The 13,821-nt window shown below is 43.3% G+C and overlaps 1 protein-coding gene across 5 annotated transcripts in view; it reads left to right on the forward strand.

Moving 5' to 3' along the window:
* Positions 1 to 258: 258 nt before the first annotated feature.
* Positions 259 to 13,821, forward strand: part of mctp1b (multiple C2 domains, transmembrane 1b) — a 40,754-nt gene continuing 27,191 nt past the window's right edge. For all 5 annotated transcript variants that reach the window (XM_061734058.1, XM_061734059.1, XM_061734060.1 and 2 more), the window contains exon 1: positions 259 to 697. In XM_061734058.1, coding sequence (XP_061590042.1) covers positions 266 to 697 — 432 coding nt within the window. In that variant the 5' untranslated portion in view covers positions 259 to 265. The remainder of the gene's footprint in view (positions 698 to 13,821) is intronic.

The raw sequence follows: 13,821 nt of genomic DNA on the forward strand, positions 1-13,821 counted from the left end.
TAAGTAGCCTACCAAAGAAATCTAATACTCAAGTAAAGTACAAATCCTCTGGATATGTACTTAAGTACAGTACTCAAGCAAATTTACTCCGTTACTGTCCACCACTGGTAATCGGGTGTGCCGGCCCTGCAGATGAGGTTTCCCTCATTTATTTTATCAGGGAGTTGGCAACCCTCCTCCCATATGAACCCATAGGAAGCTTCCCTCCTCCCTCTCTGGTGGTGGCTCCGGGTACTTCGCCTGTCAGAGGTCCAGGAGGAGCGGGATGGAGAACAGCGACAGCGGCGAGAGTGAGGGCGCCTCGTCCCAACAAAACTCGATGTGGAAGCAGTTTCAAGCCAAAACCAAGCCGCTTCTGAGCCCCAGGAAGGAGCGGGGCGGCGGGATGTTCAGGAAGATGAAGGGGAAGGACAACGCCGTGCTGGACAGGATCATCTCCTCGTCGCAGCCCGACCTGCTCTTCTCCGCTGCAGCGGAGCCGGAGCCGCGGGAGGCTGCGCTCTGCGACGCAGCGCCAGGGAGCGGCTCCGCCCTCGGCCGGCAGTCCTCCGGCGTGAAAAAGCCCACCGTGTTCCATCTGGTGCAGTCACATCACAAGAGCTCCTCCATGGGCTCTGCGTGCTTGGAGAGACTGGTCGAGTCAACGAGCGGCGAAGGCGAAGGCGAAGGCGACGCGGGGAGGAAACGCGATCAGCCGGTGAGTCGTTCCCATCAATCACGGGAGCCTGGTCCGCGTTTCAGGACCAGCTCAAGGCAAGTTTATTTATATAGCACAATTCAACACAAGGTAATTCAAAGTGCTTTACATCGACATTAAAAGCGGAAAGACATAATTAGACAGTAAATAACAAATAAAATGAAATAAAATTATGAGAAAAGGAGGTAAAATAATGAAAAGCACAAGTTGCTGAAAACTAATGTATACCGCAGGTATACATCTCATTCGCGGGTTTCAGAAAGTATTTAATTTAAGAGTACGCTTAAATAACAAATAAATGAAATAAATGATGAGAAAAGAGGTAAAATAATAAAAAGCACAAGTTGTTAAAAAGTAAGGGCAGTAGAGTACAGCAGGTAAGTATTTAATTTAAGAGTATAGGCTTCAGTAAACTTTTTTAACCCTGATTTTTTTTTTAATACTCTTTTTATTGGTTTTTCAAATTTATAGGTACAAACATTAGAACAGAACAAAATGAAATACAACAAAACATAAAAATAAAATTAAAAGAAAAAAAAAACCCCACCCCAAATCAACAGAAAGCGCTGCGCAGCACATATGCATAAAATTAATAAGTAAAATAGGAAAATTAAGAGACAGGTAAATGAAGAGCACATACATGGGATACGTGAAAGAAAGAATAGGCAGTCCTCATCCTTTAACCCTGATTTAAAGTAGCTGACAGTTGCAGCAGACCTCAGGTCTACAGGAAGTTTGTTCCACCGGTGAGGAGCAGAATAACTGAACGCTGCTTCACCTTGCTTGGTTCCCGTTCTTGGTAACTACAACAAACCAGATCCAGATGAACCTCAGGGGTCTGGGAGCTTCATAGGCAGAGGTGGAAAAAGTACTGAAAAATTGTAATTGAGTAAAAGTATCTTTACTTTGCTTAAATCCTACTCAAAGTAAAAGTAAAAGTACTCATCTAAAAATGTAATCAAGTAAAAGTACAAAAGTACTTCATTTAAAATGTAATTTGAGTAAAAGTTACTTTCAGTTATGTAATGCAAAAAAAGGATGAGTCACGAATCAAATCCAGCACAAGTTGTTTTAATCAACTTCGAGGCATTTTAAAGTACACATCCACACTTGTAAAAGCTCAGCTGAGCTCAGTAACATTATCCTTTTACTTCCGCAGAACAGGACAAAAAGGACAGTCACAACCTGTACTGTAAAGTGCAAACTATTTTCAGTCATATTGTCCAACCGGCAACACTAAAACCAGAATCAAAGTATTCAAACACAAAATAAAGTGCCCAATGCCCGCAGGATCCTGCTATTCACAATAAACCAAAATAAAATGCCCACAAGATTTTCACCATAAATGTTGTACTCAGTAACGTGAGGGGGTTCAAATGTAGCAAAGTAAAATACTTGGGTCAAAATGTACTCGAGTAAAAGTAAAAATTACATATTTCAAAAACTACTTAGAAAATTACAAATTACTCATAAAAAGTACTCAATTACAGTAACGTGAGTAAATGTAATTTGTTACTTTCCACCCCTGTTCATAGGGAACTAACAGATCAAGCATGTATTTTAGTCCAAGATCATTCAGGTCTTTGTAGACCAGCAGTAAGATTTTAAACTCTATCCTTTGACTCACTGGAAGCCAGTGTAGTGATTTCATGACTGTTGTAATATGGTCCAGTTTCCTGGTGTTTGTAAGGACTTTCAAGGTAGGTGCAGTTGTTAAGCGCATCATCTGTGAAAACTTTGGTTGAACAGAAAAGCCAATTAAACTACAACCAACCCAGCGAACCTTATGTGTTTCTTCAGAACCTCCAGGTACTTTTCATTGTGGTTTTTAACAATTATGTCTTATTTAAGTCAGACGTACTGTACATGAAGTACTGTCCACTCGGTGGTTTATTTGGTTGTTTTTGTGTTTTTTTTTTACTGATTTCTTATCGGATTTTCAGCAACAACATTTAGTTTTTACACTTTTCTTTATCCAGTTGTAGATGGCAACAATTATATCCAAATTAAGGTTACAAGCAAATGAGAAACAAACAAAAACAAAACAAATATCCACTCCCAATTTGTAGCTTACATTAAATATATTAAATCAAATATACACATTCAAACATTCATATAGCTGGTTCATCAGCTGGCCTCCGGCAGGAGGATCCCCCATATGATCCAGGTCCTACTCAAGGTTTCTTCTCTCCTAAAGGGGAGTTTTTCCTTGCCATTGTTTGGCTTAAGGTTTTTCTCCCACAGGGAGTTTTTACCTGCCATTGTTTATGTTATGTTTATGTAATAATTGCTCAGGGGTCATGTTCTGGGACTCTGGAAAGCACCTATAGACAACATCTGTTGTAATAGATGCTATATAAATAAAATTGAATTGAATTGAAAATTGACTATATACAAGCACACATACAAATAAGTTTGATTGATTGGTTGATTGATTGATTGATATGTTTATTTGGTCACGTTGTAGAAGTTAGCAGTCGATACAAAGTTTTTGCATGTAGTTCAAGCAAGGACCAAAAGGTGTAGACTGAAGCCAAAGCGTATTTTGTCTACCCTTTTAACATAATGTAACCACTACAGTGCAAGATTTAAAAAAAACGAAATAAAATAACATGGCCAGGATATACAGATATGATTAGCAGTATGTGCTCCACAATTCCTCCAGCAAGAGATGGAATGTGATTTTGGATACTATTTCTGGAGTCCAGAAAAATCTAACATTTATTTTCCACTTGAACTCCCTCCATGTATTTGAACTGTGACCAGGTGTGCCTCACTACATAGTTAGAGAAATAACAGGCAGAAAACAGGTGAATCGTTCAGTTGCGGCTACAAGCACCAAAATTGGCACACATACTCCTTAGAGGTTGCTCTTTTGATAAAACCATTGTGCCAAAAAAAAAAAAAGATGGCGGTCTTTTTTCAAGATGGCCACCATCGAATATACAGTAATATTGCATTTCGCAACAAAATCCAATAGACATATCCTATTTGAATGATCTTGGTGTCAAACCATAACCTTTCCACCATGTAGAATCTAAATTTGGACCCATGGACTTACACTTTGGCTTCCTTGTACCATCTATCAGTCCCAGAATCCTAATATTCTGCAAAATTTGAGTTTTTTTTGCTGTCAATGGAACTGGTGATCCTCTTGTTGATCCGATCTTTCAGAGAAGCCAACTTCTTCTTCTTCAGTCACTGGAAGAGCTGATACCGTACTTCTTTGCAAACAACAATGTTCACTATGCATGGTGGCTTCCGATCCATTACAGAGACATGGTGACCCTAGGACAGAAGCATCCTCAGCTGTCTCAGGAGTTCCAGAACGGAAACTTGTACATAAATCGAGCCGACGGTTCTCAGCAATGGCTATTGATCAAGCTCACGAGCAGGCCAATGCTGTCATCAAGGCAGATGGGGGTGCAATTGGCGTGACTGAAGATCCATCAGCACTGAGAAGATGGATGATAGCTGGTCCTGAAGTCAGCCAATTGGTTTCACAGTATGAGGCAGCATGTGGGGCCAAAGAGGGTACTAAACACACCAGCCATCATGAGGAGACAGAACGAGAACAAAGAAGGTTCCATGAGAATGTAGAAAAGCTCACACAAGCCATGACAAATATTGGAAATCCTTTCCAGGAGGAGAATCAGGATCTGCTTTTGCTTGATACAAAGGATATTGCTAACCCCACTGCCGCCAGGCTGATTGGCACACACCTTGAGAAAGGCAAGGTCCATTTCCAGAAGTTTGTGAAGGGACTGGAGGGGAAGGAAGAATCCAACTTCTATGAAACAATCAAGGAGATTAGGCTTGACTTCTTTCGACAGGTACCAGACACTGTTGATGTTTCAAAGCAAAAAGTGCTGAAGGCAGACTGTCAACTGTTCTCCAAGCTGTTCATATCATGCCAGAGCAGAGTGTGTGACTTGAATGAGTTCTTCAGTCATGAGAACCAGTCACATCCTGCTGCCCTCAGGGATGTTGGAAAGCTCCACACTTGTCAGAAATCCCACCTCACTACATTCTTGAGAGCCAAGTTACAATCCCGGAGGCAGAGCCATACGCCGACACCATCATCATTGATGGTGCAGCATTGGTGAACAGTCTGCCCCCTAGGAGTTCAAAGACGTTCGAAGAGTATGCAATGCTTGATGTTCTTCCTACAATAAAGGCATACTCTACCAAGTACAAGAGAACAGACATTGTGTTTGATGTTTACCGGCCATGTAGTCTGAAAGCTGAAACTAGATCAAAGCGAGGACATGGGGTGAGACGCAGGGTGACGGGTTTGGGCAAAACTTTCTGAGAGAAAATGACAACAAAGCCAAGCTATTCAACTTTCTAGCTGATAAGATAGCATGTGTGGCCACACCAAATGTGATAATTGTTACCAAGGAAGAAGATGCTATCAGTAACAGCTCTATCAATCTGGTTGGGGTGGCACCATGCAGTCACAAAGAAGCCGACACACGGATCTTTGTGCATGTCAGGCATGCCACAGAAGCAGGCAGCAAGGTCATCATGATCAAAGCCAACGACACAGATGTTGTCGTCATCCCAGTCAGTGTTCTGCAGGCACTTCAGGAGCTTGGTCTGCAGCAGTTGTGGGTTGCCTTTGGCCAAAGACAAGATCTGAAGTGGATTCCTGTTCATGACCTGTGTTGCACTCTTGCAGAAAAGAGCAAAGGGATGCTATTCTTCCATGCCTTCACTGGCTGCGATGTTGTTTCAGCATTCCGTGGCAAAGGGAAGAAGTCTGCTTGGCAAACCTGGAATGTTTGTGATGAGGCTTCCAGTGTCTTCAGTAAACTCAGCCATTACCCACTTGTAGTGGACGATGAAGATCTAAAAACTTTGGAGAAGTTCGTGGTCATGATGTATGACAGATCCAGCACAGCTGAAGGCTTCAATGATGCAAGGTTGGACATGTTTGCTCGGAAGCAGAGGCCGTACGAATCAGCACTGGAGCAACATGTGAAGCGTGCTTCCTACCAAGCGGCCTGCATCTGGAGTCAGTCAACATTATGTCAACCAGACACACAGACTCCTGAAAACCAAGAAAGGAGATCTGTGGCAGATTGTTTGGACAGAGCTTCCACCCATCGCAGAGAGTTGCCAGCAGCTGCCCAAATGTGGATGCAAGTTGGAATGCTGCAGTCGATGCAAATGCTACCGCTTTGGTCTGACCTGTACAGCATTGTGTAGCTGCAGGTGCGAGGTTTAAAAGAGGTTATCCTACTGCCTAAATGTATAAAAGACAAAAAAAAAAAATCCTGCCTCGAAGTGATCATCACCTTATCGTGGTGGGGCAGTTTGAGTGTCTCCATGACCCCTAGAGCTATGTCGGCACAAGTCTTGTACTCCTGGCAGGGTTACCCCAGTCGAACAGGTCAAAGGGTAGAGCCTAGACAAAGAGTGATCCCACGGCGCCATGAATCATGCATTTTAGTATGATACTTACATACTGAGTCATACGTACCGAGTCATACGTAATATGAACAATGAATGAATCTCTCCCCCCACCCCCCACCCCCCCCACACACGCAAACACGACCTCTAACAATACTAAGCTATACACTACCATCCATTTTACCGGGATCAAACATAACAAAAAACCTATATTTTGGCAGAATATTAGGATTCTGGGACTGATAGATGGTACAAGGAAGCCAATGAATAAGTCCATGGGTCCAAATTTAGATTCTACATAGTGAAAAGGTTATGATTTGACACCAAGATCATTCCAATAGGACAACTCTATTGGATTTTATTGCGAAATGCAATATTACTGTATATTCGATGGCGGCCATCTTGAAAAAAGGCCGCCATCTTTTTTTTTTTTTTGGCACAATGGTTTTATCAAAAGAGCAACCCCTAAGGAGTATGTGTGCCAATTTTGGTGCTTGTAACCGCAACTGAACGATTATTCCTGTTATTTCTCTAACTATTTCTCTAACACACCTCCCAGGCTTCCTGTGATATAACCACATTCATTTCTGCCTCCCATCTCTGCTTTATTTGTAGAGATTTTTGTGTATTCATGGATACAAATATATTGTAAAATCTACTTTCCATCTCTATTTCCTGTTTCTATTTCTATCAGGAACTGTTTGATACAGAACGTTTTTTTGAGTTTATCCCATTCCTTGTGCCCTATCAGAAATGTTCTAAGTTGTAGATACTGGTAGAAATCTGTTTTAGGAAGACCATAACCATTTCGCAACTGCTGAAAGGTTTTTAGATTACCAAAACTGAATAACTGTTGCAGATAAACCAGGCCGTACCTTGAACACCTTCTGAAGCCGATGTCCATACTATTATGTGCGAAGCTCCTCATAGATCCAATGCTGATTAATGACGATATTTGCGTTGGTAATCCAAAAGTTGACTGTACTTTAATCTAGATTTTAAGAGTGTTCTTAGTCCAAGTTATCTCCTTTATGGGAGCATCCAGAAGGGGCAGGTCCTGCAGAGATTTTAACGAGCATAAACTTTTTTCTATGTTAAGCCAACAGCGTGTTTATATTATTCTGAAGCCATGATATCATAGGCTTCATTTGTGCAGCTAATCAATACTTTTTTTTTTTTTACCTTGTCTGCATATATACTAATGGTTAATACCAAGTCTGGTAAAACCCGAAGCATATATATATATTTTAATCTTCTTAATCTCTTTAAAGTTTTATTTTAAACAGGCCTTGAATGTCTTAAAACCAATCAAAAGCTTGTTTTTTCTACATAAATGAAAAATTCAGCCTCTGGGCCATGTCTTTATTTTTACCGCTTCTAACCTCCTTCTCTATGAGGGATTCTGAGGGGAGGGGAGTTATGATAATGAGGCTCTGTGCTGATTGGCTGCCTGAATGACGTGTAGCAGGGGAGGGCACAAAGCCTCGCTCCGGGGAGAAGAACAGCCGGCTGCGTACACTATTAAACTGTGTTGCATGCGAGCGAGCGTCAGCGACAAAATCAATTCCATTGCTTTATTTTCTATTGGACTGTCCTAACTGGCCGCGAGTTTAACGGTTTCAGTGTGGACAGAGAGCGTCCGATGTCACGCAGCTCGACGCGATAGTTGGACGCTCGAATGCAGTTATGACACGGTGTAAACGACTCCCTGGGATCTTAAAGCCTGAGACCACTTTATATATGTTAAAGCAAGAAGAAACTTGTTTTTCATAATAGGTCCCCTTTAAACAAGGTTTACTAATTTTTACACATGCCTGTGGGTGGTGCAAATGGATGGTCCTCTTGTGGCCGGGTTGTCGGGTCCGGTCTTCCAGTATCAATAACCTCAGAACCGAAGTGCTGCTGAGTCAGCTGTTTCTCTGAATGGTGAGGAAATGTTTGACAGAGCCTAAAGTTGAGAAACGTTGCTTCAGAGAGTCTGAGCCTTGTTACCTCGGCCTGTTGTCGTGGTGATCAGTATCATCATCTGGCACAGTTGTTTTAAAACAAGCTCACCTCTGAAAGTTAGAATCCAAACATTTGAGTCTCTGTTTCTGACATGAACTCTGTGTTTGACCTGACAAGACACCTGGCTGTTCACCCTCTCAGTCAGGCTTAATCCACCAGGACGGGATTATGATCCAGCCAGCTCAGCTCCACCCATCCCTCCCCTCCCTCTGCTGCTTCATCCACCTCTCCTCGTTCCTCTCAGTTGCTGCGCCTGGACTTCGTTTCCTGAATCGTCCTCAATCTTCTGTGGAATGTCTCTCACAGAGTTGTCCTGGCTTTAAAGAGACAACCGGTCTCCTCTGTACACCTTTTACCACCTCGGCTGGTTCGTGGGTTCCCCTCGAACCCCTTCTGAACCTGGATCTTTTCCTGACTGTGGCGCCGGCGGCCCAGCCTCGTCTAGCGATCCGTGGGTTGTTTCGCTGCTCCTCCACAGATGAGTCCCACTCGCTGGCCTCCTCGTGTGGACGGCGGCTGTTGGTGAGCTCACTAATTCTGAGGTGCCGCCTCATTATGGGATATAGTTAGATCTGGAAGTCAGGACCCGCTTTGAATTGTGCTGTTTGGTGGAAAAATACAATATGAATGTAGTGTTTGTCAAATATCCTCATAGATGAACAATAATTGACTTTTTTGGTCATTAATTTTACTACAATTATGTAAACAAGACAACAAAATAATACGATGGGCAACTCTAAGTGCCCCCTCACAGCTGCCATAGGATTTAAGAGCTGCAGCCAGGGGCTGCCAATCACCATCATTGATGAACTGATCACTATCCTTGATGAACTGATCACCAGCAGGTGTAGAAGTCTTTGTTTGACATCTGCCCTGCAGCAAAATGCAACCTCAAACCCCAGACCAGTTTGTGCAGCAACACTTTCTTCTCTAAGCCCATTGCTGATGTCTGTCCCTCTTAGCATTGTGTTAGCATGCACAGGAATGCTGCAGCCAAACAAACAACATCTGCTTTTACTCAAGTCTGTACACCCACTGATGTTCATGGGTGGCACATTATATCTTGGTTTTATATATATAAATGTGTGTGTGTATATATATACTGTATATATATATATATATATATATGTATATATATACATACATATTTTTTTTTTTTTTTTTTATGCATCTGTCCATTTCCCCCAGTACAGAATGTACCGAGCTAGTCACAATGGGCCATGATGGTACCTCCACCATGTTTTTCTGTTGCTGTTACTTTTTCAAATAACCAATTTTGCAGTTAGGATTCACCAACGTGTTCCTTTTCTTGCCAGTCAAATGAGAGAGTGTGCTCCTTTACTCTGATCTTGTATACAAGAGTTGGACGCAGAAGAGTCAAAAAGGCTCTAACATGCCCTCCCTGGGATTAATGGATGAAATGATTAGTTAATTTAAATATCGGCAATGCTTGATGGTCAGGTATGGGTTTAACCGGAACCGCAGAGTTTTAAGATAGCCGTCCAGGGGTGTGTGTGACGGGATCTAAAGCTATTCTCAGCTCGCTGCTTCTGATTCCTGATTTACCTCCAAGCAACTGATCCTCTAATCAGCTTGTCAACGCTCGCGGCCCTGCCCACTCCTGACTCAGCCTCGTTGGTGGGTGTTTCACTCATCCTTCTTTCTCTTCATATCACCCCTCTTCACCCCTAAGGCGAGTAGACGTGGTGTGAGATGTAAACAGGTCTGGCTTCAGGGTCCCAAGTCCAGGTGAGGGACATTAAGCTCTAGATTGTTTTTAATGTCCAAATAAATGGAAGGAGTTAGTCCTGCTCTGATTCCAGTCCCAGACCAATCCGCCTGGGGAGAGCCTACCAGGGGCTGTTGTCCCTGACAACATAGCAGCTGGACACTTGGACACAAAAAAGAAAGGACCTTGTTCCCAAATAGGGATCCTGGAGGAGACGCAGACCATCAAACCTTTAGCTGAAGCTCAGTTAACACACGCTAGCTACACTTCCAGACCCTGGTGGTCACTAGAGGAACCACAGGTCCGGATCTAGGTCCTGATGGTTGGTAGAGTCCAATCATTATTGAGTTGTTATAGAAGTATTTTGTACTTCAAGTCCTAGGACGATTTAAAGTGTTCCGAACAATCCGAGCTGCTGAGGCGATAGCGGTCCAGATGGAGCGGTTGAAGGTGCGGTTCCTCCTCTGACTGGTGTTGAGAACACATCTGTTAATAGCTGCGGTGAAACGATCAGAAGTAACTGTAGCAGGGCGAGTGCTACGGGGGCCCGACCGACAGGATAGCGAGGACACAGAGTTTAGTGCAGAACCCTTTATTTGTCAAACTCCGCCACACGTGCACAAGCACCTTCTCCCAGTATCAGCAGCAGCTTCTCCGACCCTTTGCTGCTGTCCAGCCCTGCCTTATAAGGCAGGCAGGGTGGAGAGGTTGAAGGGTCACACCTGTGACCCACCACCTGAGTGGCTGCAGCTCCTCCACCCTGCCACAGTAACCTTCCTCTTTGTTGCATGATCACTGCTCTGTCCCTCGTTAGGGTTCATGTTTAGATGGAAGCTCTATGACTTTTGATCTGGAAACAGCAGTAGAGCTACATCTGATGACGGCTCCGAGTCATGTTCAGGAGTCTGGTTGTAGAAGTCATTATTTTCAGGACCTTTTTTCTGTGTGGAGGCCAAAGCTAAACGTTGACTAGCTGGGACTAGCTAGCTCCACAGAATTGCTCTTCAGGAAAGTTCTGGTGACGTCACAGAGTCAGTGATATCACCAGCTGTTTTTACACGTTCTCTTCATCAGTTCAATTCAATTCAGTTATATTTATAAAATGTCTATTACAAGTTGTCTCCAGGATCTTTCCAGAGACCAGAACATGACCCCCGATAATTTATTACATAAACATTAACAGGTTAAAACTCCCCTTCAGGAGGGAAGAAACCTGGATCAGGACCTGGACCATAAGGGGTGACCCTCCTGCTGAAGACCAGCCGGGTAGAGCAGGAAAAGAGAGATAGGAAAGAGAGGATGAAGAACAGAGAGGAGAGACAGATATATTGTCCAAGGTACAAAAGAGCAGATATATTAGTATTAATGATCCGTTAACTGGAGAACTAAGTTCTATGTACATATAACTGATACGTGGTTAGTTGGTGGACTACTGAGACCACTATATAAACAGGTGTAGACAGCAGACACTGAGATGGTCAGAGGGGGGGACTGCAGGGCAGGATGCAGCTTTGGAAGCTCTGGCCTGTAAACATGTATTGAAGAGAAAAGGAGGTGCCAGACCAGCACAGTGTGTCAAGTGTGGTCAAGGTTAACCCATCAGGGCGCTGCTACTGATCATCTCCTGCAGTTGAATCCTGTGGTCAGCTCCTTCAGACGTCCTCTCCTGACCCGACTTCTGCTCCTCCAGCTGAGAACCTACCCCAGAACAATCTGACTCGGTTCCCCTGGACGGGTTTCACCATTTGATCGCAGCGTTTTATTCTGCTGGAATTTTTGCAGCTTGTGAAACAACAGATCAGATCTTGGCACAGCTCTGAGGTTTCCAGCCTCAGGAAGTCGGGCTGCTTTCATAACGGTGTAACTGGTTCCCAGAACAGGAAGCAGAGAGGCTTGTCTATCCACATCTGTGACACTGTTTGTTGTAATAAGTATAAAACTATGAGAACCTCAGGGTTCTACAGTGAGAATGCTCATTAACAAGAGGGGAACTTTCAAGACCACTTTTAATCTTCCAGTCAACTTCCAGCTCTGGATCAGTGTCCTCTGGACACATGAGACCATGTTTGGTCTTTATGTCCAGAACCGTGTTTGGAGGAAATAAAACTCAGCACCCGGCCTTCTGTTGCTGTTTAAAGGAGCTTGAGGCCGGATTGAGGCAGGATTTATGAAAAAAATTCGTATATGTTTTAAGTTTTCTAGTAATAATGTCAGATGAGCCCTCTAGTATATCTCTCCGTTGCCTTGAACAGGCTGTGTGCTGCAACATGTGCTGCAATTCGGGCCCGAATTTCCCGCGCTGGGCTGCGGATGTGACGTCACATGACGCTGCATGCACGTTCTCCCCGTTCTCCCGTGCCGGCTTCACTGTTGGCTGCAGTACCCCCAACGGCCGTCGTGGTGAAGGGTGGCGCTAGAGAGTCTCATTTCTTAAAAGGAGCCTCATGCTCCTTTAAGTCTGCATGTGTACCTGCTAACCCACCGCCAGCGTGGTGGAGGAGATAAACGACCCTGATCGTGCAGATGTGAAGTCCGACCATCCAGACAGAAACATGATGCAGCATCAGTGCAGGACCACAAGTACTCACAGGCGGATGTTGCTGATGCTGGTGTGTTTAAAGAGCCGGTCGGCCTGGATGTAAGTAGCGGTGATAATCAAACGCTCTCCACACAGCTCTGTTGGGAGTACTGCATCCTGTCAACACGCCCACACTTAGAGACACTTGGATCAATACTCCACATAATGAACCAGGACTGTAGGGCTGCAGGTCCACTCTAGAGGAGGAGACCCGCAACAGGAGCCAAGTCTGCTCATATCTATCATTTAGTGGAGTCTTCAGGGACCAAAGGCTGAAAGCAAAGAGCATAAAAAGCTGCAGTTAACGGGGATCCCTAAGGGCCTGCTGGAGTCCAACCCCGCACCTTGTCCAGGTGTACCTGCCTTTGAGTGGCCTTACGGTCTGGTCAGTTCTGCTGGTCCTGGTGTCAGTTCTAGCTATTAAATCCTTTAGGCAGTAATGGGGTACTTAGTATTGACCACATCATTCCTTGTTTTTGCTCAATTTCTTTAAGTAGCTAGTTACCTGCTGAGGAAGTATCTTCATTTCATTTAATTTCATTTCAATTTTATTTATTCCGTATCATGGAAATGGTAGTTCACATACATGTTCCATTCCATGATCGAAAAGGGGCAAGAAGAAGAAAGCCTTATATTACAAGCCCCTTTCTAAAAAAAATAAAACAATACATATGAAGATGGTCTGTCCGTCTGTTCAATAGTCACTGCTTATATAATACCAACAAAATAATGAAAAAAAAAACAAAACAAAACCAAACAAAAAATAAGAAAACATACACAATAACTCACCAACAACACCAAAAACAAAAAAACAAAAGATATTTTACCCGTTAAATTCATATTGTCTGATTATGTTGTCTTTATACAATTTCTTGAACTGGTGAATATTTTTACAATCCTTAAATCAATTGTTAAGGAGTTCCATAATTTTACACCACATACTGAAATACACATTTGTTTTAAAGTAGTTTGTGTAAACGGATGTTTAAAATCAAATTTGCTCCTATGGTGCTTATTTTCTGAACTAAACACAAAAAAACGTATTTTCAGGCAATATTCTGCCTTTTGCCTTGAACATAACTAATAAAGTCTGTAACTCAACAATATCAACAATCTTCAGTGTCTTCACTACCTAGTTTGATGGTACGGACGAGGAAATGTGGTTGTACAAGAACTGTGGTGCAGTTGGTTGGAGAAAGCTTTTCTTGTGAAATTTCCTGTCGGTCGTCACAGTGCGAATATGTTGATACTGATGTTTTAGTCAGCGTTGGTGAGCAGGCGTGGATGCAGTGAGCTACAGATAAACCTGGATTTGTCTCACATGTTGCTGAGTTTGAAGGCTTGGCTGCTAGTGATCATTTGACGGGTTGGTATTAATGTCCGTCTCTGCCCTCA

Source organism: Cololabis saira, chromosome 11, assembly GCF_033807715.1.
Source record: "Cololabis saira isolate AMF1-May2022 chromosome 11, fColSai1.1, whole genome shotgun sequence".
In the NCBI taxonomy this organism is placed as follows: domain Eukaryota; kingdom Metazoa; phylum Chordata; class Actinopteri; order Beloniformes; family Belonidae; genus Cololabis; species Cololabis saira.